General features: G+C 43.1%; 1 protein-coding gene across 1 annotated transcript in view; it reads left to right on the forward strand.

Moving 5' to 3' along the window:
* The first annotated feature begins 6,032 nt into the window (after nucleotides 1-6,032).
* Nucleotides 6,033-27,102, forward strand: part of DGKH (diacylglycerol kinase eta) — a 266,884-nt gene continuing 245,814 nt past the window's right edge. The window contains exons 1-2 of the mRNA XM_054013968.1: nucleotides 6,033-6,183; nucleotides 14,949-15,131. Of these exons, the coding sequence (XP_053869943.1) occupies nucleotides 6,127-6,183; nucleotides 14,949-15,131 (240 nt within the window). The 5' untranslated portion in view covers nucleotides 6,033-6,126. The remainder of the gene's footprint in view (nucleotides 6,184-14,948; nucleotides 15,132-27,102) is intronic.

Below are 27,102 nucleotides of genomic sequence, written 5' to 3' on the forward strand. Positions count from 1 at the left end.
GCAGCCACTGCTCATCATCCCAGATGTGCATGATGATGTGATCCCACCACTCGGTGCTTGTTTCCCGAGCCCAAAAGCGGCATTCCACTGTGGTCAGCACCTGCGAGAATGCCCACAAGCAATCTCTTGTTGTAGCTACTAAGCATGGTGAGATCAATGTCAAACTGCTCTTGCCTTTTTGGTTTAAGGCAGTGTTTCCCAAACTTGGGACACCGCTTGTGTAGGGAAAACCTCTGGCAGGGCCAGGCCGGTTTGTTTACCTGCCGCGTCCGCAAGTCTGGCCAATTGCGGCTCCCACAGAGTGGGACCTCCTGTGTCTTATATGATACTCCTGTTAATACAACCTAGGATATTAGCCTTTTTTGCAACTGCATCACATTGTTGACTCATATTACATTTGGGATCCAATAGACCTCCTAGATCCTTGTCTGTAGTACTATCACTTAGCCAGTTATTCTCCATTTTGTATTTGTTCCTTTTTTTTTTCCCTCATGAGCAGAGAACAAGAGTATAGACAAGAAAATGGTGGCTAGACTGCATATGGGAGGATGGAGAGGGTATGGAGTGATCATTGGACCAGCAAGCTTGGAAAAGCCTGATCCGGTGACCTGATCCTCCCTACCTGGGCAAAGGTATTTTTTTTTCTTCCTAAAAGTGTGCCAGGAATCAGGGCCTGCAGCAGAGCCAGTCTCTGGGCAATCTACCAAGCACAGTTGGCCTGTAGCTGCCTGATTGGCTACATTGCTTGATTGGTTGGAAGGGTCAGCAGACCAGCTCTTAAACCCAGCAGCAGCAGTAGTTCAGTGACAACTCAAAGCATTCATCCATGGCTGCGATAGCTCCTGCACCTGCTTGTTCCCAGCCTTAATCCCACTTTGTTCCAGCCCTGCTTCTACCTTGGACCCAGCCCCTGGTCTTGCTTTGACTCCAGCCTTGCCTTACTCCAGGTAACCCAGTTCTGACACTTGGCTCCAATTCCTGACCTCTGACTGTGGCTCTGACTCTTGGCTCTAGCATCTGGCCACTGACTCCAGTTCTGACCCTGAGCTATGATTCCTGGCTACCAACTCCTGTCCTGATCAAAAGGCTTGACTTCTACTCCAACATGGAATGAATGCCCTTGTAATAGTCACTGACAGTTTGAGCAGCCCCAACACAAACAATAAGGGGACTAGAGATGATATAGCACACATTGATCTTCAAAGGCCAATATCTCTCTGACAGATAGTTGGAGCCATAGAGTTGCCATAGAGCAGAGGGTTGTCCCACTGCAGGTGCAGAATGCAGTTCTGAAAGCTCAAGCTGTGCTGCCTTCAGCTCTGACCCCCACATTCCACAAGTGCAAGTTCCCTCTGCCTGACAAGTTCATTGGTGATCATGACACATGTTGAGGGTTTCTAAATCAGTGTCAATTCCTATTTCTTCTGTGCCCATGGTCATACTGACCAGTGGGATTGATTATTAGCCTGCTTACTGGGAAGACACTGGCTTGGGAGTCTCTGCTCCTGGAAAACTCGTCCCTCCTCTGTTACCCAAACCCATGCAAGCCAATCAGGTCCAGCCCAGCTCTCGGACATGGAGAAGAATTGATGTCAGGCATCAGACCTATGCCTATATTGCAGAGAATCAGGACACTTTGCATCAAGCTGCCTCACCAAGGTACAACTGTGCTCTGGTCAGGAAACACCAAGCTTCAGCCCTAATTGGGGGGGGTCCAGCCAGGCTGGGTTGGCGCCCCTCTCCTGACTTAGTGGATTCCATAGATCCTTTTGTCAGGACGAGTCATCTACCAGACAGCTCCCTTAGAGGTAACTATCCTTTGAGGTCACTGAGCAGTCCTCCAGTTTGAGCTAATTTGTGCATCGCATTCATCAGTTGTCCTTGGCATCCCTGGGCTTGTCACCCGTGATCCGCACATCCACTGGCGGTTGGGCACGATACACTTTGACTCCCCGTCTCATAGACGGTCCTGTTTCCCAAGAGCCAACCCAGGACCAGCAACCCTTTGTGGCTTACTTGGCCCTCTAAAGAATTCAGAGGCACAAAGAGAGGATTCAAAGGTGACCCTGACAATCCCCAGGACTTCCCTATTCCTGTTAAATCTCAACAGTATGTTGATGTGTTTGACAAAAAGAAAGCCAACACCTTACCACCTCACTGAAGCTGACTGCCCCATCAACCTCCAGCCGGGGACAGAGATTCCCATTTACTCTCTCTCCAAACCCAAACTACAGGAACTCCAGAGTTAGGGTTAGGGTTGAGGAAAACCTGAAGAAGGGGTTCATTTGCACCTCCTGATCCCTAGTGGGGGGCCCCAATCTGCTTTGTGGTAAAGAAAGATGGCTCCTTCCTTCATTTGTGGACTACCCAGCTCTGAACAAGCTCACAATCCAAAACTGGTATCCGTTACCACTTATTGATGAGCTGTTTGAAAGACTCCGCTCTACCAGGTCTTCACAAAGTTGGACATCTGTGAAGATTATCACCTGGTGAGGATTCAGGAAGCAGACAAATGGAGATTGCCTTCCATACCAGGTATTTCCATTTTGAGTATTTAGCTATGCTATTTGGGTTGTGCAATGCCCCGGCAATCTTCCAGCATTTCATCATCTTCACATCTTTAGGGACATGTTGATCCAATTTTTCATCATTTATCTGGATAACATCCTCATTTTCTCCAGAATCAAGACCTCCATAACCATCATATGCACACTGTCTTGAGGAGACTCCATCAAAACCATCTCTTCATCGGAGTTATTTAAGTTAAGCAACAATGTGGACACAAGAACAAATGGATATAAACTGGCCATTAACAAGTTTAGGCTTGAAATTAGGTGAAGATTTCTAACCACCAGAGGAGTGAGGGTCTGGAACAGTCTTCTAAGGAGAGCAGGGGGGCAGTTTTTCTACATTAGCTCACCTACTGTTGCTACTACTAGTTGGTAGCAATGGTGTGACACTTTTGTCATAAAAGCCTAGTGTAGACAAGGCCAAAGAAGACCAGATGACAAAAAGTGCAAACAACGGGCATGTCAGAACCTACTGTAGATCACCAGTAAAAGAGGTGAGCTGAGTAACATCAGTGTAAAGTTAGTATCTTAGTAAAGACACCCTTCACATGATCACATCTCCTAGCAGCACCTTATCTACATGAGCAACAGGAGGGACAAGAGGGAAGCTCGTTGGCCCTCACACACAAGACTCTTAGGCAATGATGAGCAATCACCCATCATCACCTTTTGAGACTTCCCCTCCAATAACAAGAGGAACCACTGGAGAGTAGTTTGTCTACTCCCACCAGGGGTACAGTCCCGCCACCACCTGTGTATCAACAGATTGCTGATAGATCTATTACTATACAAAAGAATAGCTTCCTTATCCATTGCTAGAAAACCATCCATTGCTTTGAGCAGATCTGTCTCTATGCCATGAAACAGACTGAAACCATAATAAAAGATGGTAAAATAGGTTGAATCCTACACCTGAAAGACCTGATCTATCACCCACTTAGGGTTTTATACTGCCACCCATCCATATAGTAACTGAGTACCTTCACATAATATAGATTGGCAATAGTGAAGTTCATGGTAGATGGTCTTCATGGGGTCTCTGGGCTTGTCTACATAGTTTTTGTATTGATTTAACAAATCAATAGAAAAACCAATTTCATTAAATTGGTGCAACCTCCTAGAGTGGATGCAGTTATACCAGTTACCGAAACAAGCTATACTCCTATAAATGCCTCTGTGCAAATAGAACTGGTCCACATTATGAGACTGCATCAATTTAACTAAAATCCAAAAACGCACGTGTAGATTAGTCCCTTTTCTGGTTACAGAAGGCTCTACATGGGGTAGGGTCTCTGTAAACTCTCAATACATTTTACAAAATGGTAAAACTAGAGATCAGATAGTAGTTTCCCAAAATGTTAGTATCAAAGGAAAGGTTTTAAACATTAAGATAGTTTTTGTAAAAATGATTACCTTTAGAAGTATCATCATAAAGACAAATTCTCCCCTCCCCCGTTTCTTTTGAAGGGCAACTATAGTTTAGAAATAGTAAGTCCTGTTCTGATTGTTGGAGTTTTTCGAATAGGTGATATTGACATTCTTTTAAAAAGTCCGATTTGATTGCTTCAGATTCAAAAGGACATGTCCTGGCACGCTCGAATGAAAAGGAATACAGAAAGGACAGGTACGTGTAAGATGGTGGAAGTATTGTTTTTAGCTGTCGTCAACAATTCTTCGAGTTTCATGTGTTTAATCTGTCTTTCTGTAAATGCAGCCTTTCAAATGTGCCAACCTTCCCATCTGTCTTGTAGACACTTTGCCAATTCTCCAGCAACTGGCAGAGGCAAAAGAGTACACGTGTTGAGGCTCATAAAGAGGCACAACAACATCCACTTGAAGCAGTTTTAATACATTGGCTGTGATTCAAGGGTGTTCCGGTATCTAGTAAACTGAGAAGTCTAAAGTATACACAGCGTGCGTTAATAAAGGGCTTGATGGAGAGCAAAGAAATCCTACCAGTCGCCACAAGGAAGGTTGGCCTCAGGAAATGAAAAGCACACAGGGGTGTACATGTGCGCACACACCCTCCCCTGAACTCTTTTGAAATCAACCCAGCCACACTTCGTCCTGCAGGAGACCTGTGGGGATAGTCAGCGGGTGTCGAGAGCCACTAAAGATGGACCGTTGGCAGTGCACCCAGACCATCGGAGACGGAGGTTAGAGACCTAAAGACAAAGTTTTCCCCCTCGGGATCTTGGCTCCATCCATCAACTGGAGTTCTTCACTGTGAAGCTAGAACTCCAGAGGTTCCCGATTTAGCAGGGAGCCTGCGGTCAAGTACTTGAGACAGTAGCTGTGTGATGTGAGCATTGGAAGCTCCCGCTCTTTCCTTCACATTTGCCTTTCTCGACAGGCAACAACCAATCTGACTTGCTCGTGTTAAAGCAGGCCTGGCCGCCTGGGCGTGTATAGACTCATCCTGCTGCGGTTCAGACTCCGCTCCGGAAACGTGCTCCATCGTTAGGTCAAGAAGACAGCGCTCTGCGGGAGGGAAAAGGAGCAACACTCTTCGGGAATTAAAAATTACAAGCCCAACATGATTCCGGAGCGCTCTAGTCTACACGGAGTGGGCGAGCCTTGCAGCACCCTCGAGAAGGAAACAAGAGGGCGGGAGCAGGCGGCTGGACCGTACCCACACTGAAAAATGGAATACAGCCCATATACGATTTTTAAACCGGGTTATGTCAAATGCGATTGCGTGTACTCCCTGGTGCATGTGGTAATGTAGTGCCGTGCTGCGTGTGTGGCAGCCAGCGGGAACACGGGGCAGCAGACAGCAGATTAATCGGACCGTGCCACTGGGGGCTGGGTGGATAATTGACACCTGCTGGGCGCAAAAAAGGAGAGGGGATACAAATCAAGCGCCGGGGCACGGTCTGAAGCCCGGATCCTGGCGCAACTGAAGTCAGTAGCCGAACCCCTCCTGACTTCAAGGGGAGCAGGGGGTTAGGCTCCACGCTGGAAACCCGGCGATGTATGTAGGTCACAGCAGGCACCAGTTTAGCAGAACTGAGGCGCAGTTTTCACTGTAAGCAGTTATCGGGAGTCGCTGACCCAACTCCCTGGGCTGCCAGCACAGCACCTTTCCCCGGGGGAGCCTAGAAGGGGGCGGGGGGACTCGGTGCCACAGCGAGCCGCTCGTGCTCCACAGCCCTAGGGGGAGCAGGGGAAGCCGCTCGCTGCAGCTCCCGCTGGCTCCGATCCTGAGGCGGCAGTGACGGCAAAAGCTGCCGCTATTGGTTCAACACCATATATGGGATGACAGGAGGGTCATGTGGGCTGCGAGGCAGCTGCAGCCCCGGGTCCCTGGAGAGAGGGATCTGCGCGCCGTGCCCGTGGGAGAGGGGGAGAGAAACAGGACGGGGGAGGAGGAGGAGGCTGAGTGAAAAGAGACGGGTGAAGGAGGAGGAAGGGAGCGCGGTGCAGGGGCGGGAGAGAGAACAGCAAAGCTGGTTAATTGACACAAGCTGCAGCAGGAGAAGCAGCAGCAGTAGCCGGCGGTGCCGTCTTCCCCGCTCTCCCCAGCCTGGAGGAGAGAGCCCTGCTGTGGGGGGTGATGGAGCAGCATGGGCACCCTTCCTATAGCACCCGCAGCCCTGCCTGGGAGGAACTGGTAGGTACATGCACGCTCTGCACTGCACAGGCATTTCCTACTCGCCTGCCTGCCGCTATTGTTTAGCCAAGGGTTTGTGTTGTCCTCATTCCGCCTTATCAGTTTCCCCTTCACTTCTTCCCACTCACCAGAGCTTGTCTGCGGTCTCTCGCTCTCTCGCTCTCCCCGCTATTATTAGTGCCCATAATGTCTGTCTGGTTTGTTCTTGGTTTTGTCTTCTGTGGGAAGTGGAGTTATTTTGCTGTTTTAGTTTAATTGGTTTGGTGGGAATCCTGGGCTCAGCTCGGAAGGCTAGTGTACAACTTTGCTGGAGGGGGAAGGGGAAGGAAATAAGATGATCCCCTCTGTAGTAAACAGTTTTTTTCAGGGAAAGACGGAGGGGAGAGAACCGGTGTTCTGATATGGGGGGGTTATGTCCTGAAAACAATCTGAATCTCTCCACATATTTCAAAGGAAGATCATTCCTCTAATCGAAATAAATTGCTGTTTATGTCTTTGGTTTAACTATTCTCTTAGCAAAACATTCAGAGGGATGGGGCCTTTCCTTGCTGACGGCAAATTTATTTGGTTAAACATGAAATGAGGATATGACACAAACTTGAGGCAAGCTGCTGAGTGGGGGCTTGTCGGTTTGTTTTCTAGTCTCCCCTTTCAATCAAAGGAAATCATGCCACCTATATAGCCACTAGATTATATCAATTTTCCCTCTGAAATGTTACCAGATTCCGTTGCTGAGCCTTTCTGTATTGTGCAAATACACACACACACGCACAACGTGCAGTGAAGGATAAAAATAGCCTGTGGGTAAGTCACTTGTGGGATTTAATACGATCTCAGGCTGCTGAGGCTGTGTTCTCTCTGACATATTGACCTGATACTGTACTTGAAATGGATGAAATACAAGGCTATGCTGTATCTGATTATGAGTTAGTGTCTGAAGGGCTGTGTGATTTCTTTCCAAGCTGAAGTGTCAGCCCCGTGCTCTCCTCTCCCCTGCTTGCTGTCTCCACCGCCCGGGATTTAGCTTCACCCCCAGCCGCACGTGCACATTTCACTTTGTTTTATTGTCGGTTTTGTACAGATGGCCCAGGATAAGAATATTTTGGCTGGTTGTTTCTGCATTTGCATTTTCAAGAGTGTAGTAGTCTTACACTGTCTCTCTTTGAAGACACCCATAGTGAATTAAATTCAAATACTAACAGTTAAGATTCGTCAACCTTACCTTTGTTCAGTTGCTCTATAGTTCTTTGCCCTTAACTCCTGGATGTTTTTTGTCTGTATTGTTTGAAAGTTCAGTGCTCCCCCTCCCGACCCATTCACTACACAGAGTTCTCAAATCCTACTTGAGAAGCAGCTTTGATAGCGAGAACAGCTGCATTCATTTTTCAATAACATGTTGCTGACACCGAACCGATTAAATAAATGTGAAAGGAAGCCTTCCAAAGAGATTAGACACCGTGAGAGGAAAACGGCGAATCTGATTCCCATTTAATGTGTTACTTTATTAAACTGTAGTATTTACATTGAAGGCCACCATCTAAAACTCAGCCAAAACTCAGAACACAAAGCAAATTCAGTCCCACAGGTTGGAAATCGTAGCGTCATTTCTGGCTGAAGGATTGAGGCACATTTCCTTCCTTCTCACATCCAGTGGCTTGAATAAACAAGAAACAAATCTGCTCTCAATCACCCCCCTCATTATGGGCAAGATTATGGGTACCTCTAGTTAACATTTAATGTCTTCTCTGTAGAACATTTTTTTTTGTTTTTTGTTTTAGCCGGTTATATCTTTGCAGCAAAAGCCACATCACTATTATTACAGTTGACTTTTTATTTAAGAAACAAAATAATTTCATAGAGGAAACTGCAGCAGGGAAAATTAGGAAGTACACAGACCCTGAAAAACCATAGAGAGGGACAAACATTATAGGGGAAACCACTTCATTTTTTGCAGTTTCCAGAACTGTGTATATTAATACCCGTTCAAGTTGTCCGCAGTTACATGGAATGGCTATTCCTATATTACTTCTTGGTAAACTACCAAAAATGGACATGGAACAGAAAACATAAGTTCACCTGCTTCTAAAATCTGGGATGTATATGTGTAAAATTTCAAACTTCCATGCAATTATTTTCTGTATTTAGGGCTCACTTTTACAAGGGGAAAACTCCCACTGACTTCAGCCAGAGCTGGATCAGGCCCTTAGTAATTTCAAATATGTAGAAGTAATACATAAGATTGTGAAGGTCAGTCCTCATGCAGAGATTCAATAGTTTTGTCTGTGTTAGGCCTGAAGGATCAGCCAATTTATGTGTATTTAAATTAGAAATATACACAATTTGTGTTACACATGGTTGGTAACACTTTAAAGAGTCTAAACTCAGTTATTGGCTCTTAATGCTGGCCACTTATGATGTGTAGATTTGATCTTCTATCTGATCAAAAGTACTGGTACTTTTCAAAATAATCCCTTTGTCTTGGCTAATATTGCCTTTTTCATGATATTCCATAGCTCTTCATCTAGAAGTATACTGATAGGCTTTTGTAGCCTGTACTTACGGAGCCACCTCAGTCACCACTGAAATACAGCCACCATGGTAATAAAATTTCTGTAGCCAGGTGACTTGCCCAAAAACACGAGAATCAACATGGGAGCTGGAACTCTTTGCTCATGTTTCTGTGATCAAATCTTATTTTTTTCTCACAGCAAATTATATCTAATGCTGTTATTGCAAATGGGTTTCAGTCCTGTTTCTACTGACAATATTAAAAGCTGTACAGCTAAAATCTCAGTGTTTAAAAAAAGAAGATGATTTGTCCAGCACTTTGAGGTTCCTTGAATATGAAGGGGCAGAACTTCAGCTGGTGAAAACTGTCATAACAACATTGACTTCAATGGGACTATGCTAGATTTCACCACTTGAGGATCTGCACTGAAATGTTCACATTTTACTTTATTCTTTCCACCAATCTTCATCTGCTTTAGTTCTCATTAAAATGTTTACAACTATTAAAACATATGAAATATAAAAACATATCCAAATATTATGGAATAGCTGCATATGTAAGTACATATAAATGTCTCACCTATGTGCACCATGAACCAAATTCAATTGACAGCAAAGTCAGTGGCCCCTTTAGTGTTACCATTCATTCTGCTGTAGTTAACAGTCAAATTCACTGTTGGCTATAACATGATGTATAAATCTCAACTTGGGAGAGAATTTCTTATACCAAATCTGACTTAAATCAATTTGATTAAGTAATAAGATAAAGTATAATAACAAAGGTATAATTGTGGTATAGTTTAGCAAGATGAGAGCCTGAACCTGTTGTCCTCAATGAGGAAAATATCATTGGCAGTTTTCCCTGTGTGAGGACTGTGGCCATGATTATGTAGATTAGCACTTTTCTAAAGTAGAACCTGTAGAAACATTGATATTTTATAAATTGGCTCTGTACAGGCACAATATGTACTTTTACAATAAGAACTTTTTACATTCATATAAATGAACAGTTCAGGGTGATTTAGCACTTACACAATTTTATTCACCTTCAAAGCACTCTACAAACATTAACTACTTGCAGAATATAGAGCATATTATCACACAAACTTCCATTAAAAACTCTGAAAAAAACATATTATGAATTATCTGTAATTATGGGCCATATCCAGCCACTTGGACAGATCTAGACTATTGCTACTAAGATAATAAAATATTAGCACAGAACACCCCCCAACAATGTAGCTTTTTCCCCAGCATTCCAATTTTGTAAAGCTGAAATCTTCATTAGGAGATACAAATCATTCTTTTGGGGAGGGCCATGCCCTGTTCACAACCGAAGGCCTGTAGCTGCTACAGCAGTCTTGCATTGGTTCTGTAGAGTGAAGGATGGCAGTGGGGACAGCCCTCAGGAGGAATCATGAGATCCATATTTAAGCACATCTAGCAATTCCTACACAGTACAAGGAGCATCTAGGACTATTGCGCAAGCTCACAGGGTGGTGTAGCAGCCACTGGGGAGCTACACTGTATTCCTGCACATTGGCTGTTTTCCTAGCCCTCCTGCACTTCATCCAATTACTTGGGGTTTCATAAATTCATAGCATTTGTCTGGCTTCAGCTTCCTGCCATTGGCTCTTATTATGCCTTTCTCTAATGGGTTAAAGATCCCTGGAGTATTTTTTCCCCATGAAGGTTCTTAGACACCATAATCGAGTAATCTCTCAATCTTCTTTTTGATTCGCTCAACAGATTGAGCTCCTTAAGTCTCTCCCTAAAAGGCATTTTCACCAGCCCCACATCCTTTTTTCCGCCCCTTTCTCATTTTTTCAACATCCTTTAAAATGTGGACACCGGAACAGGATGCAGTATTCCTGTATCAGTCTCATCAATCACATATACAGAGCTAACACCTTCCTGCTCCACCTCACTGCTCCAATTTATACATTCAACTCTTGCATGAGCCATTTTTGCCACATCGCACTAGGCACTTATGTTCAGTTGCTTGTCCAGTATGACCCCTAAATCCTTTTCAGAGTCACTGTTTTGCAGAGTACGGTCTCCATGTGTTCTGTAGGTGTGGATTGCATTTCTTGTTCTTAGATGTATAACTTTGCATTTGGCTGGCTGCAAGAAGCTGTTAGCTGTCTAGTTAAATTTGTAGTTCCCTTGCCCGTGGTCTAGGATCCACTACTCACAGGTTCTAGATATGTGACAGAAGTGGGGTTTTTAACTTAAAAATATCTAATATTGTAAGTTTAATATATAATATAGTAAAATATATTTAAAATCAATTGCTACATGATCCAATATTTTATCAAATTCAATATGTATTTTTAAATTAGTCACTGACTCTCTAAAAAGTAAAACTGGTTTGAAAAAGAAAATTAGATTAGTATTCTGATCTGGAAAATATTGATGCTATTCATTTAAAAATGTAAAAATTCCAATGTGAGGTCTTGATCCTGGAAACATTTACACATATGCTTAACTTTAATCACCTAAGTATTTGCAGGATCAGGGTCTAAATTACATGCAACTAAATGCTGCTTTAGAAAAAAAATATCTAAGGTGTGCTTTTCCAAACACTTATTCAGGTGAGTAACTATACCCAACTGTGTAATCCCATTGAGTTATAATATACAACCTCAGAACTGGAGTACTTGTGGCACCTTAGAGACTAACAAATTTATTAGAGCATAAGCTTTCGTGGGCTACAACCCACTTCTTCGGATGGGTTGTAGCCCACGAAAGCTTATGCTCTAATAAATTTGTTAGTCTCTAAGGTGCCACAAGTACTCCTATTCTTTTTGAGGATACAGATTAACACGGCTGCTACCCTGAAACCTCAGAATTGTACACTTAGTTAATATGCAACCCTGTAACATGCTTGGGGTCTTAATGTGCCTTTTTTCCTGTCATATCTTGGCTCTGTGTAAACACTAATTTTGCAGTGGTGCATCACATGGCAGCAGAAGTCCATTTGTGAACTCTTTGTAGCAAGAAATGTCATTTATTTTTTGTTCTATACAGAACTCAACACAATCAGGCCCCAAACCTGTAATACAAATAAATAAATAATATTCATATACACAAATATTTGCATGATAAGGCTTCATACTCGCAAATATCAACAGAGGGTCCTGTGGCATCTTTAAGACTAACAGAAGTATTGGGAGCATAAGCTTTCGTGGGTAAGAACCTCACTTCTTACCCACGAAAGCTTATGCTCCCAATACTTCTGTTAGTCTTAAAGGTGCCACAGGACCCTCTGTTGCTTTTTACAGATTCAGACTAACACGGCTACCCCTCTGATACTCGCAAATATGGGACCAAAGCCTGTCCACCTTACTCATGTGCGTTGTCCCAATAACTTCAGTGTAGTGCTTACCAGTGTGAGATATTCCACTGACTTAAATTCAACAATTCACAGTGGTAAGCACTAATGTAGTAGCAAGTGTTAATAAGATCAGGATATAGTTGCATGTAAGGTCACCTTAGTATTTGAATATTAACCAAACACACACATAAATATTCAGTTTGAATACACATTCCTAAAGTATATCAAGTATTTGTAAATGAGTCAGGATCTGTTGCAGTTTGTCATCTCATTATATCATAGATTTATAGAAAAGGAGACTCACATAAGTTCCCCTTTGGAGAAGAATTATACATCGGCATATTCATCCATTAACTTCTTTTGTTACCCACAATCAAAGGCAATTAAGCTAGGATGAAAAGTGCTGTATTACAGGTAGTTATCATATCTGTGAAGTGGTGCTTATGGCAGGATTTGGCCCCTAAAGATACAGAAAATAATGTGCAAATTCCTTTAAAATATTTCCAGTAGAGTAAGGCATGAGCAAGGGTGGCAGCATCTGACTTTAAGTGCCTCACACAACAACATGAAACCAAGGCTCCGATCCTGCAAATACTGTGAAATCAGTAGGACTCCTCAAGTAAGTGAAATGAAAGACATAAATAAGTATCTGTAGGAGCAGGGCCTAAACTATGGTTTCCATTTTGTTCCTGTGACATATTAGGGATTTCAGATTCCTTTCTAAAAACATGAATGGAATTGTGGATGGAATATATATTTCTTTGCCTTATGTTAAATACACACACTGACAAACATTTGTGTGTTTTTTGTAAATGTTCTCTTAAATGTTTCTGTGATTAAAATACTTATCCATATACACTGATTATAAACCAACAAGCCACAAGGATTTTAAGATTCTCACAGCTGAAACACTCTGGCAGTGTGTCACAAAAGTTTGAGCTACAGAACATGAGACTAAAAGAGTGACAATAAGCAAAAGATGCAAATGGAAAAAAACAACAAAAATGGTCATTAGGGAGATGGACAGACAATACAAGAAAATAACTGTAAGCCTGTCCTTGCAGATGTGTAATGTTTCAGACACGTGGGAGCAAAACAAAAGATACTAGTGGTGTCCTGTTATTTATTGTTTGTATTGTGGCAGCAGTTAGAAGCCCCAATCATGGGCCAGGACCTCACTGTGCTAGGAACTGAACAAGGAACAAAAAGTCTCTGCCCCAAACAGCTTACATGCTAAGGTTCAAACTTTAAACTGAACCAATGCAAGAAAGGTCTTTCTCAGCTAGAGCAAAATAGTGTCTTATTTTTAAAGACTTTCTACATACACATAACCCAATCCTAAACAATCTTTTATACCTCAAAAAGGGAGAAAAAACAAAAAACCTCCATAAAATCCACTAGTGACTTCACTATTGCTAATTGATATTACATTGAAGGGGCTCAGATTCTACAGAGATGGGTGATAGTATAAATCCTTAGGGCAGGTCTACATTACACTTGAAAATTATATCAACGTGACTATGTTGGTTGGAGTGTGATTTAAAAAAAACATCTAAATATTATATCATTATAAACCCCACTGCATATGGAGTTATGCCAATATAAAGGTGCTTTATGCTGGGACAGATTATTATGCTTCCTGAACCAGAACAAGTTATACCTGTGCAAAGCACTTTTATTGTGATACACAATAAAGGAAGTCTGTGGCACTGAAGCAGCAAAACTTTGTAATGTAGACAAGCCTTCAGATAGACAGTATTTATCTTACTGCTAGGTATGCTGGTCCCACTATCACTGAGGTCACTGACTTTGTCTTCACTACAATAAAGGTGTGGTGTTGTTTTTTAAATCCAGAGATAGCTATCTTGATGTAAAATCCTAGTGGAGACAAGGGGCACGGTATTTTTTACCTCCGTGTAGCTAGTTGAAATCAACACTACACCCCCCCACCTGGAGTCTACCTCCACTAGCTACATGGAGAACAACCTGTGCATTGTCTCCACTAGCATTTTACATCCAGATTAAAAAGTTTGGTGGTGCAACGAAGATATAGCCTTGACTTCTAGGGGAACAGACTAGACTTCTTACCAGCAGTGGTGCTGGAATTGGGGGTGCAACAAGTTTGAAGTAGTAATAACAAACACCACGTGCATGGTTTCCATCATCAGCACCCCGGCTTGCCAGCGGCTCAGCATCCCCACACAGCGGTCAGAGTGCGGCTGCGAGAGTTAAGCCAGCAGCTGAGACTCCAGCAGCGAACCCTAAAGCTTCTGCGCCTGCCTTGGTGGGACTGGCCCGCGTTTGGTGTGTGTTTGTGTTGGCCGGGGGACATGCACTCATCCTGCATGCCCCCAGCCTGCAGCGCCCGGCGGCTGCCCCCCTTCGGCCATAGGTCCCTTTGTACAGCCGAGTAGCGCGGAAAGTTGCACAGAGGGTGGTTGGGCAGCGAGTAGGGGAGGGGAACACACAGCCCCCCCCCCCACGCAGCGGCTCTGGAGCCAGCCAGCCAAAGTCGCGGGGCCCGGTTCCGAGGGGACCGATGCCCCCCCAGCTCCGACCTGAGGCAGCGTCCCGGGCTGGATCCTGACCGCCCCGGGTGCGGTGTCCAGCCTGTTGCTCTGAGCGGGCGCCGCCGGGGCAGGGAGATCCGGCTCAATGGGGAGCGTGTCCCCGCCGCTCTCCCGGGGGCAGCGACCGCCCCCCCCCCAGGTGGGAGCCGGTAGCGCGGCCCTGCCCCGGCCCCGGAGCGCAGGGGGAGGCGGCGGAAGATGGCGGCCGGGCGGGCCGCTCCTCCAGCGCTGGCTGCGGGCTCCTCCTCGGCTTGTCCCCGCCGCCGCCTCCTCCCCCCTGCGCCGCCTCCTGCCCGGGGAGGGGAGCGGCAGCCCGGGCTGAGCCGAACTCGTGTGCTCTCTCTCGGCAGGAGTCCGAGAAGATGGCCGGGGCCGAGGCGAGGATGAGCGGGGCCGGGCTCCAGCAGCAGCCCCAGCCCCCGGCGGTGGGAACGGCGGCGGTGGGAGACGAGTCCTCGGACAGCGAGGGGGAGCACGAGGGCCCCCAGAAACTCATCCGGAAAGTGTCCACTTCGGGCCAGATCCGCAGCAAGGTAAGAGCCGGGCCAGGCGGGAGGGTCCGTGGGACACCCGGGGAGCTTCTGCCTGTTGGAGCCGGAGAGACTGCCGCGTCCCTCCCCAGCCCCGCACAGCGCGCCGGTGCCTGGGGTCTCCTCCTGCCTCCCCCCAGCTGGGGCGCCCGCGTTTGTCCCCGCCTGCAGGGGGCTGAGCAACCGGGCTTGGGGCGAGTTGCTTGCAAAGCTCGCAGCCTGCCCGCTGCGTCCCGGGCAGAGAGGGGCAGCATCCGTCCAGCCAGCCCAGCGCCTCTTCCTTGGCCGAAGCCCAGCCCCGGAGCTGTCTCCATTCACTCTCCATTGCATGCCCCTCCGGCTCCCAGTTGAGCGGCCTCAGCGCTGGGAGAACGCCAGGCAGGGCTGGGTCCAGTGTGTGTCCCAGCTCGTGGGGAGCTCGCTAGCCCCAATGACCAGCCCCTTACCTACGGCCAAGTACAGGCACAAGTTTTGAAGCCCACAAGGGCACGTACGATTCCTCTTTGAAAGCAGGAGTGCCACGAAGGAAACATGATTTCCGCTTGAAGCCCACGCTGGAAATATGGAAGGAAACGTCTATCCATTCCTCCGGTTAGGCGTGAATACTTAAAAATAGCTGTTAAAATTTAATGTTAATGCCTAAGGGAAAGTTTTCTGGCTGTCTGAGGGCTTTGAAGTCACCCAGGTGGGAATTGCTTACTTTCTCATTCTTATCGACTTCACACCTTTCCTGTAAAACGAACGCAGATAAGATTGCTCTTGAGGCTCTAGATAACCAGTGCTAAATACTTTCCTACTCAGGAGGCTCTCAAAACACTTTACAACTATGCCCTGATCGTGCAACTGGATCTGCACAGAGAAACTGCCTGCCTGCCTGCCCAGCGCCCCATCGAAGTTAACGTTTCTATGGATGTAGTGAAGTCAGTAAAGACATTGTACTACTGAGTCAGTTTTTAGGGTCAAAACGACTCTGCAGGCCCACATTGTTTATACAACAGGTCATTCACTGTTGTTTTCTCTGCAGCACTCTCCTTATTGTTGGCAGTTTGAGGATCAGTGGCAGAATATGGATTTCACTTTAGTAAAAGATTAAGTGCAGCCACCTCCAAATGAAAAGCATCAACTGTTTATCAGCATAGAGTAACACTATACAACAGTTTAGGGTAGAAAGAAATTTTACTCAGGAATCACCTGTTAAGAAGATTAGGGTGACATTCCCTTTTGGTTACTAAAAGTCAGTTTTACTATTACAGATCTGTACTTTCCCCATTGGGGGAAATTCTTGTAGCAAAGCATTACTTAACGTTTTGTTTTTGACAAATATTTCTTATTCTTTAAACTTAAAACCATACAAAAAAATTCAGTCTTGACATCTCTTGCATGTGACTATCTTCAAAATATTTAAAAAGTATTCTTTTTAATATTGCAATGTTAAATGTGTTTGTTAATTTTCAAGCAGCTCTGAAAAGGTTGTATAATCACATAAAGCAATGTTATGGAGTATATGAATGTGATAGAATCAGTTCTGTGAGAAATAAGATCGCACAAGTCTCCTATTGTCTTGCATGCTAAAAAGACACCTAATGAATTGTCACTTTTTCTAAACTTAGCTTGCATCTTTTGTTCCTTTTGTGTGTGTGTGTGAATCAGATTTGTATAGGAAAAACTAACTACTGATATAACTGTTGTGTAGTGTGTGTTCAGGAAATCTAGATTCTTGCTTTATCAGTTACAACTGACAATGATAATATGCAAACCAGAATATAAATAACTCTCCACCTACTTAAAAGTGATATACCTTTGTTAAAGAAAAGAGCTGTAATAAATACTTCACTAGCACTTTATTTTATAACTCATGATGCATTATTTAAAAGTAGCTATATTTAGACAGACAACTCCCATTTAGTTTAAGGGTGTTGTATGTTTGCTATTGTAGTGGTTGGTGATCAGTGGTTACATGAAACCACTGGAGCAAAGAACACCAAGGACTGCTCTTTGACTCAACTAGTCCCTTTCATTGAAATTAGATTTGTTAAGATTCACTTACTCAGTGAGTGTTTGTAGGCCAAGGTTTTACTTAAATTGATTGGGTTCCTCTGGCAGCTAAGAATAGTCTTTTGAAAGAGACCCAAACAGGTATATTACATTTATTGTTCAAATTTGCGGGGCAGTATAGTTTAACACTGCTATTTTTCTCAAGTGTTTGTTTACATAGTTTCTTGAAACATTTCTGCAGCTTGTATTGATTCCTTAGCTTAGAATGCAAAAGCCTCTGCTGGTAATTGTTTTTGTTTTAGTTTAGGACAACTTTATTTTTAGATGTTTTGGTACAGTTGATCACTAGTGAAAACTCCATCTGCAAAGAATCACCATATGGTAATCATTCAGTAGGGGATTTTTTAAATGTTGTGTATATCATAACGTTAATCAAATGTGTTTATCTTAATGGACTGCCTGTCTTGCTCCTTTCATAAACATATATTTTGTCATTTCTAAAACTGGCAGTGCTCAAAGTGAACCGCTAAACTTCAGCTCTTCTTCTGAGTTAAATACAAAAAACTTGTTTACTTGACTAAAAAAAATGAAATGGGAAATGAAAAGAAAGAAAACTGCCTTTGAAGACCTCATTAGACTGATCAGTTATGCACTGCTCCTCAATTAAGACTTCTGCTGCAGCATTATTTATTGAAGGTCCAATTTTGCCCCACTTACTTATGTGGAGTAGCATTTTCTCCACCAGTTTCTATGGTATTACTTTCACCCTACGTTACTACTCAACATGTGTAAGAGTAACAGGATCAGCTCTTTAAGTAACTTAGCTATTTTATTTGGATGTGAATTTAGTAATGTGGTATTACATGTCAGTTTGGCTTGGATGGCTACAGTTTCAAGCTTAACAATAAACCACCTGTCCACACTAAGGGCATGTCCATGGTACAAATAGGACCATTGTCCATATCAAAATTCTGTCAGTGAATCTTAATTATCCTTTGTACCCTCCAGAAGGCTGGAAAGCAAACAAATTTGGACTCTGACAAACTGAGGTGGAGGGAGCAAGTTGTGAAGTTGAAGACTGAAAATATCCTTTGGGAAAGCATCCTCTTTTCTTAAACTTGGGAGCTGTTCGCTTAAGCACCTTGCTGTTTTCCACTGCCAGGGTATCATGCAAAGAGAGAAAAAGACTATAAGGTATCCAGAACCCAAAGCATTTAGTGCTCTTATAAGTTAAAATCAGCATCTTTACCCTAGAAGCTGTGGTGTGGTGCACAGGTGTAATATACTCTCTGAAGAAAATGCCACTAAATAAAGTTTGCCACATTGTGCATCATCTGAAGTTTGAGAGGTCTTCAGCTGCAGTCCCAAATAGATGGAATTGCAATAAATTCATAAGTAACGTGAGTTCCCTCACTTTTTTTTCCTCACTGTGAATGAGGAAGTATACATTTAATATTTAAAATGTTGCTCACTGGGATAACCTTATAAAATAGGCATCTCCTTTTCATGAGGGCTCTTGAGAAACAGCAGCTATACAGTTTTATAGCTGCATGCTCAGTACTGTACCAACAATATTGTATGCAAGACAATTAACCTAAAATAGCAGAAAACACTCTGCAGTCCAAAGGCCAAATTCTGTCCTTATTTACACTAAATGTGGCATACTATTTCAGTTCCTTTCAAGATGATAGTTCAAAAGTTTCTTGAAAGTAGACAATACCTACCTAAACAGAACAGGTAGCTTATTCCAGCTGTTTGGGGCAGGAGTTCCAAAAATCCGCCTATCATAATCAGTTTGGTTCTAGTCACTTTAAAATACAACTGGGTTTAGTGAAGAGCAAACTACAATCTAAGAAAACTGTAATGGTCTTGTTTCAGCTCTTAGGCTTCAATTCTTATCTGGGAAAAGAGGTTTCAATTTAGAGCTGATACATTTTTAAAAAGTTTGCTTGTCTCAGGAAAATGGTCCCTGAAACCCTTTGAAGCAGATTAGATAGATGAGTGTAGTTACCCACTTGGTTAATGAGGAGCAGGATTTGTATCTTCTGTAGCTGACCTTGCTCCTCAGATGTGTGGTTGTTTTTCTAGCCTATTGTGGGATGAATCAGATGTACTCTAGTGAAAATGCAGGCAACTACAGTGTGACGGGTTGGATCACAGAAACCCCCTTGGGAACTGCCAACTGATGTGCCAAGACTACTTCTGCCCCTGCTTTCCCTCCCAGCTTGGGACTCCAGTACCCTGACTTGTTGAACCAGAAACACCCGTCTGCTCCAACACAGACCCAGGGTCTGAACCACATGCCTCAAAGCTACAGATTTAACTGAAAGCAACTTAAGAAGTGTTCCTGTCTTTAACACTCAGATGCCCAACTCTCAATGGGGTCCAAACCCCAAATAAATCTGTTTTACCCTGTATAAAGCTTATACAGGGTAAACTCATAAATTGTTCACCCTTTATAACACTGATAGAGAGGTATGCACAGCTGTTCCCCCCCCCCCCCCCCCAGGTATTAATACATACTCTGGGTTAATTAATAAGTACAAAGTGATTTTATTAAATATGGAAAGTAGGATTTAAATGGTTCCAAGTAGTAACAGACAGAACAAAGTGAATTATTAAGCAAAATAAACTAGAGCATGCAAGTCTAAGCCTAGTACAGTAATAAAACTGAATACAGATAAAATCTCACTCTCAGAGATGTTTCAATAAGTTTCTTTCACAGACTGGACACCTTCCTAGTCTGGGCACAATCCTTTCCCCTGGTACAGCCCTTGTTCCAGCTCAGGTGGTAGCTAGGGGATTTCTCATGATGGCCGCCCCCTTTGTTCTGTTCCACCTCCTTATATATCTTTTGCATAAGGTGGGAATCCTTTGTCCCTCTGGGTTCCCACCCCTTCTTCTCAATGGAAAAACACCAGGTTAAAGATGGATTCCAATTCAGGTGACGTGATCACATGTCACTGTAAGACCCCAAGCCTTCATTCCTCCCAGCCTGACTCACAGGAAGGCCTGCCTGCAAACAGAGCCATCCACAGTCAATTGTCCTGGTTGATGGGAGCCATCAAGATTCCAAACCACCATTAATGGCCCACACTTTGAATAATTACAGTAGGCCCTCAGAGTTATATTTCATATTTCTAGTTTCAGATACAAGTGATACATTTATACAAATAGGATGACCACATTCAGTAGATTATAAGCTTTGTAATGTTTGGTTTCAGAGTAGCAGCCGTGTTAGTCTGTATCCGTAAAAAGAACAGGAGTACTTGTGGCACCTTAGAGACTAACAAATTTATCAGAGCATAAGCTTTCGTGGACTACAGCCCACTTCTTTGGATGCATACAGAGTGGAATAAATATTGAGGAGATATATATACACACATACAGAGAGCATAAACAGGTGGGAGTTGTCTTACCAACTCTGAGAGGCCAATTCAGTAAGAGGAAAAAAAAAAAAAACTTTTGAAGTGATAATCAAGCTAGCCCAGTACAGACAGTTTGATAAGAAGTGTGAGAATACTTACAAGGGGAGATAGATTCAATGTTTGTAATGGCTCAGCCATTCCCAGTCCTTATTCAATCCTGAGTTGATTGTGTCTAGTTTGCATATCAATTCCAGCTCAGCAGTCTCTCGTTGGAGTCTGTTTTTGAAGTTTTTCTGTTGTAATATAGCCACCCGCAGGTCTGCCATTGAATGACCAGACAGGTTAAAGTGTTCTCCCACTGGTTTTTGAGTATTATGATTCCTGATGTCAAATTTGTGTCCATTAATTCTTTTGCGTAGAGACTGTCCGGTTTGGCCAATGTACATGGCAGAGGGGCATTGCTGGCACATGGCATATATCACATTGGTAGATGTGCAGGTGAACGAGCCCCTGATGGTATGGCTGATGTGATTAGGTCCTATGATGATGTCACTTGAATAGATATGTGGACAGAGTTGGCATTGGGCTTTGTTACAAGGATAGGTTCCTGGGTTAGTGGTTTTGTTCAGTGATGTGTGGTTGCTGGTGAGTATTTGCTTTAGGTTGGGGGGTTGTCTGTAAGCGAGGACAGGTCTGTCTCCCAAGATCTGTGAGAGTAAAGGATCATCTTTCAGGATAGGTTGTAGATCTCTGATGATGCGCTGGAGAGGTTTTAGTTGGGGGCTGAAGGTGACAGCTAGTGGTGTTCTGTTATTTTCTTTGTTGGGCCTGTCTTGTAGGAGGTGACTTCTGGGTACTCGTCTGGCTCTGTCAATCTGTTTTTTCACTTCAGCAGGTGGGTATTGTAGTTTTAAGAATGCTTGATAGAGATCTTGTAGGTGCTTGTCTCTATCTGAGGGATTGGAGCAAATGCGGTTATATCTTAGAGCTTGGCTGTAGACAATGGATCGTGTGGTGTGTCCTGGATGGAAGCTGGAGGCATGTAGGTAAGTGTAGCGGTTAGTAGGTTTCCGGTATAGGGTGGTATTTATGTGACCATCACTTATTAGCACAGTAGTATCCAGGACCGCTTGTGTGGATTGATCTAGGCTGAGGTTGATGGTGGGATGGAAATTATTGAAATCATGGTGAAATTCCTCAAGGGCTTCTTTTCCATGGGTCCAGATGATGAAGATGTCATCAATGTAGGGCAAGTAGAGTAGGGGCGTTAGGGGACGAGAGCTAAGGAAGCGTTGTTCTAAGTCAGCCATAAAAATGTTGGCATATTGTGGGGCCATGCGGGTACCCATAGCAGTGCCGCTGACTTGAAGGTATATATTGTCCCCAAATGTGAAATAGTTGTGGGTGAGGACAAAATCACAAAGTTCAGCCACCAAGTTAGCTGTGACATTATCGGGGATACTGTTCCTGATAGCTTGTAGTCCATCTTTGTGTGGAATATTGGTGTAGAGGGCTTCTACGTCCATAGTGGCCAGGATGGTGTTTTCTGGAAGATCACCGATGGATTGTAGTTTCCTCAGGAAGTCAGTGGTGTCTCGAAGATAGCTGGGAGTGCTGGTAGCGTAGGGTCTGAGGAGAGAGTCCACATAACCAGACAAGCCTGATGTTAGGGTGCCAATGCCTGAGATGATGGGGCATCCAGGATTTCCAGGTTTATGGATCTTGGGTAGCAAGTAGAATACCCCTGGTTGGGGTTCTAGGCATGTGTAATGATACCTTACAAGAGACCTTTTCATGAAGCATATTTTAGTTACATTATATTCACACTCATCAGCATACTTTCATAAAATCATATGGAGTGCAATATCAAATGCAGAAATAAAAATTGAGTGGAGTAAATAAACTTCCCTTGTCCTGTGGACTGTCTCTTCCTTTCCCCCGTACACCAAATATTTCTGCTGCTGCTTTTACACAAGTACTGTTGTACTTACACAAGTAGATGTTCTGAAATTGGGATGTGTTAAGTCAGCATGATACTGCATTGTTATTTAGTTTAACGATAAAAGTTATCGTTAGAATTATCATACTTTTTCTAAGCTCCTCATTTGCTTTTGAAATGTCAGCAATCATTATAGGGCTATACAAATAAAATAATTAAATTGACACTATATTTTTATTGTCTTCAGTATGTAACACCAACCACTTATGAAACTGAACTTTCAGAAATGCTTCAAAATCTACCACATGCTTCATAGTGCTAAGTCTCTTTAGTCAGTTGCTGTTTGCTTCTGGTATAGGTTTCTCGCTAGTAAGTGACTGATGACAGTATTAATATTAGATTTCAGAGAATATTATTTTCTCTTCTGTAGTCTGTTTTGTGTAGGGTTTATTTGGCAGTTTCAGACTTGGATACCAGCTGACCAGTTGTAAGCCCAATGGTAATTTGACAAAACAATATTATTTTCTGTACAAAAAACTGTCATGAGAATGTTAAGGTGTCAAATCTAACTTTAACTTAGTTCCCTTTGCGTATGTGTTATGGTTGTCTGTATGACCATATATTAATTCTCAAATTCAAAGTAACTGACAATTTATTTTTCAATAATAGAAACACGTGTAGCATCTTTAAATTATATTGTCATGCATATTCACAAGGGGCAGATTTAAAGTTAGAAAATGAGCAGTGGTCCTCCTTTATTTCTTTGGCCTGACACTGTCTGCAGACTCTACAGGGAATGAGCCTCGGAAGTGCTTGCCTCAACCCATGTGTACCAGCAGTGTCGTTTTCATTATACAACTAAGTTAGTTATGCAGGCCTGCACAGCCCAACCCTCCTTAGCTGAATGTTTCTGAAACTTGTTGAGAATGAGATTTTTTTCAAAGTCTCAAACTCAGTTTTCAGTTCAAGCAACTCTTGTCATTGGGGGCTGTTCTGTAAATTCAAAATCAGCTTTTCACTTTAGGATGTTTCATTTGTAGCCTTGTTCACAAAAGGGTAGAATAATTATTTTTATAATTGGAATAGTGCACTCTGCTCATAATTATATTAGTGAACCACATTACACAATTTTCCAGAAAAAAATCACTCTTGGAAAATTTTAGTCCAAAACATGACAGTTTCAGAAAGTTATGAGCTATTGAGCATGGACTGTAGGAGAGAGTGCAGTTAGAATGGAAAAGTTATGCTATTTTAAGAATAGTGGTCATTGCCACTTCAATTTGTAATATATGTTCGTATAGCTGAAATGAAATCTATTGAGTTTTTTTTGGTCATATATACATTGGCAAAACTTATGCTGCTTGTCGCTGCATATCAGAAGTGGGGGAGGAAAGGGAGGTGCTTATACAATCTATGGTAGATAGCTACAAGTAGTTCTTGAAAGAACTTTTGGTGTTTTTTGAGGAGTATATTTTCTTGAAAGGGTTGATACTATTTTGGTTAGAAAAATAACAGAAATGAAACTGTTTCCTGCTGGCTGGTGAGCTACAGATGTGAAGAAAGGCAAGATAATCAAACATTTATCTAGATTAATGTGAGAAAATTTCTTTTTATTGCTTTCTGAATAAATTTTTTTTTAAAGGGGTTGGGGAACAAAGGTCAAGAGAATCTTTACCCAGTTTTATGCACTCGTGTAAAACTTCCACAGAACTCTGCAGACATGTTTGTATAGCCTGTCTATATGTGAAAGTCTTTCCCACAAATCTTTCAAGGCTTTATCTTTAATATTTATTGTTGTTATAATCTGTTATTTATATGTTGATTGCTTCCAAGAGGAAGACAGCATTTGCTGAAACATAATTGGTAAATATATCCTTAAGGCAATACTGTAGCTTTCTTTTTTTTTTTTTTTTTTTGGTCCTACTTTGTATATTGGGGTGCTGCCTTTTAAATATTGAGTGATATGACTCACATTATTATAGTTCCATATTCCTGTGTGCTGGTTTAAGGAACACTTTACATGCTGTGACGGACCCAGACCAGTGGGGTACAGGAGTCTGGTAGAGGGCAAATATACTGGTCACTGGATGAGTAGTTTTCTGTTCCCTGAGTGACCAGAGCAGGGGCTGCACTAGAGTAATCAGGAACCTGCTAGAACCAGTTAAGGCAGGCAGGCTAATTAGGACAATTAAGAAGAAGTTGCTAGAATCAATTAAGGCAGGCTAATCAGGGCACCTGGGTTTTAAAAAGGAGCTCACTTCAGTTTGGCCTGGTCCCCACTAACGCCCCACTTCGGACTAAGGTACGCAAATTCAGCTACGTTAATAACGTAGCTGAATTCGAATTACCTTAGTCCGAACTGTGGGTCCAGACGCGGCAGGGAGGCTCCCCTGTCGATGCCGCGTACTCCTCTCGCCGAGCTGGAGTACCGGCATTGACGGCGAGCACTTCCGGGATCGATTTATCGTGTTTAAACCAGACGCGATAAATCGATCCCAGAACATCGATTGTCTGCCGCCGGACCCTCCGGTAAGTGTAGACGTACCATTTGTGGTGCGAGTGTGAGGAACGGGGAGCAAGAGGCGCAAGGAGCTGAGAGTGAGAGGGTGTGCTGCTGGAGGACTGAGGAGCACAAGCGTTATCAGACACCAGGAGGAAGGTCCTGTGGTGAGAATAAGGAAGGTGTTTGGAGGAGGCCATGGGGAAGTAGCCCAGGGAGTTGTAGCTGTCATGCAGCTGTTACAGGAGGCACTGTAGACAGCTGCAGTCCACAGGGCCCTGGGCTGGAACCCGGAGTAGAGGGCGGGCCTGGGTTCCCCCCAAACCTCCCAATTGACCTGGACTGTGGGTTCTTCCAGAGGGGAAGGTCTCTGGGCTGTTCCCCAACCCACATGGTGAATCTCTGAGGCAAGAAAATCCGCCAATAAGCGCAGGACCCACCAAGATAGAGGAGGAAATTTGTCACAATGCTTTAAACAGCTTTCCTGGCCAAGTTATTTAAATCAGGATAATTCTAATTAGTTGAATGCAATTTGTAGTAATATATATATGGAGGGGGAAAATCGACAAGGTCTAACAAATTATTAGCCTTGCAATGTGTTTTCCTTTTAATTGTGGAATGAAAATTTAAATGTTAAGGCTTATGTTTGTTTGACTAGTGAAGATTGTTTAAAGCTTCTTTGAAAACTGACATTTAAAATTAACATCTTCTAAGTTTTTCTGGGTTTTAGCAAATGCTATTTGTTAGTTCAGATGGGTGTGACTAGGAAGTGTTTGCACTCCATGTAAGAATAATTGATGGTGTTTTATGAATGGAATGTTTTATTAATTATAATTAAAATAAATAATATCTAATGGCCATACAATAAGACCTCAAGGCTGGACTGCTTCCTAGCTTTCTCCTCTGCTTACTGAATGCCCTTCTGGCTAAAGAGTCAGACTGAACATGTTTATCTTGCAGTGTGACCTAAAGATCAGTAAACTCTGGCTTTGATGGAGTGCAGGAAGGAATTTATTCCTGAAGAAAGAGCCCCCTCTAACAAAAATATCTTATACCATCAAATTCAAGTGTCCAATCCTAGCCCCAAATGGCAAGAGTATACTGTAACTGCCATGCCAAGGCACAGGGATGGAATGTTCTAGGAAACAGCTGGGTCTCAATCCATTTAAGGCTTTATAGATAATCCATCAACATCTTGAATTGTTTCCAGCAGTGACTAGGAAGCTAGCGCAGAGCATAGGTTTAATTTGCTCACATCAGACTACCACATTTCATTATGCACTAACTGGAACAGCCAGGTAGTTTTCAATAGTAGCCTATAGTAGAATGCATAGTATGACAGTAGTATGTCCTGGAAGTAACCAGAGCATAGATTACTGTGATGAGGTTTATATAAGAATGGAAGGCTAGGATTGTCTAGGCTAGCTAAGGATGATAGAAAGCACCCTAAACAAAAAATGTCACTTAACTTAGGAATGGTGATGATTTCAATAAGACCATTATGAACCTCTGAAATGGAGGCTGAGTATAACTCCTCATTTAAGGGATAAATTGCAGACATTGCCCATTCCTTATGGTTTCTGTATCCATCCATCTGTCAGCATCACCTCCATTTTGTCTGGACTTAGCTTCATACAGTTAGCTTTCATCCAGAATTCTGTCTCAGCCAGGCATGTATAGCATGGAGACTGCAGAGTCTGAGCTCAATGAGAAAGTCATGTAGAGTAGGGTATTGGCATACTAAATGACTGCAGCCCCAAATATGATTTGAAGCAGCACTGTGTAAATGCAAAACTGTATTAACGTTATCTGATGGGGGTAATTAAGGCAGAGAGAGGTTCAGTGACGTGGCAGGATGGACCCATGGAATTGGCATTGGATTTAGAATCAAGAGAACTGGATTCTAGTCTACTTTTCTGTGATTTGCTTACTGTTTCTTACTAGTATTTGGAGTGAGAATAGGCTGTGCTGTGCATGCATGTGTTATTTGCTCAGCTGTATGGTGAACATACATATCTTGTTAAGTGTGTAATGAATGAGACTGGCTTCCTCAGAAATTATTAACATGGACGGGTCTGCTTCTCCCCGCTCTCCCCCCCAGCTTAATAATTTGGTGACCTGACAATCTCACTTATTTAAAAAAACAAAACAACTTTCTATCTTTTTCTGTGG

Source organism: Malaclemys terrapin, chromosome 1 (assembly GCF_027887155.1).
Source record: "Malaclemys terrapin pileata isolate rMalTer1 chromosome 1, rMalTer1.hap1, whole genome shotgun sequence".
Classification (NCBI taxonomy): Eukaryota; Metazoa; Chordata; order Testudines; family Emydidae; genus Malaclemys; species Malaclemys terrapin.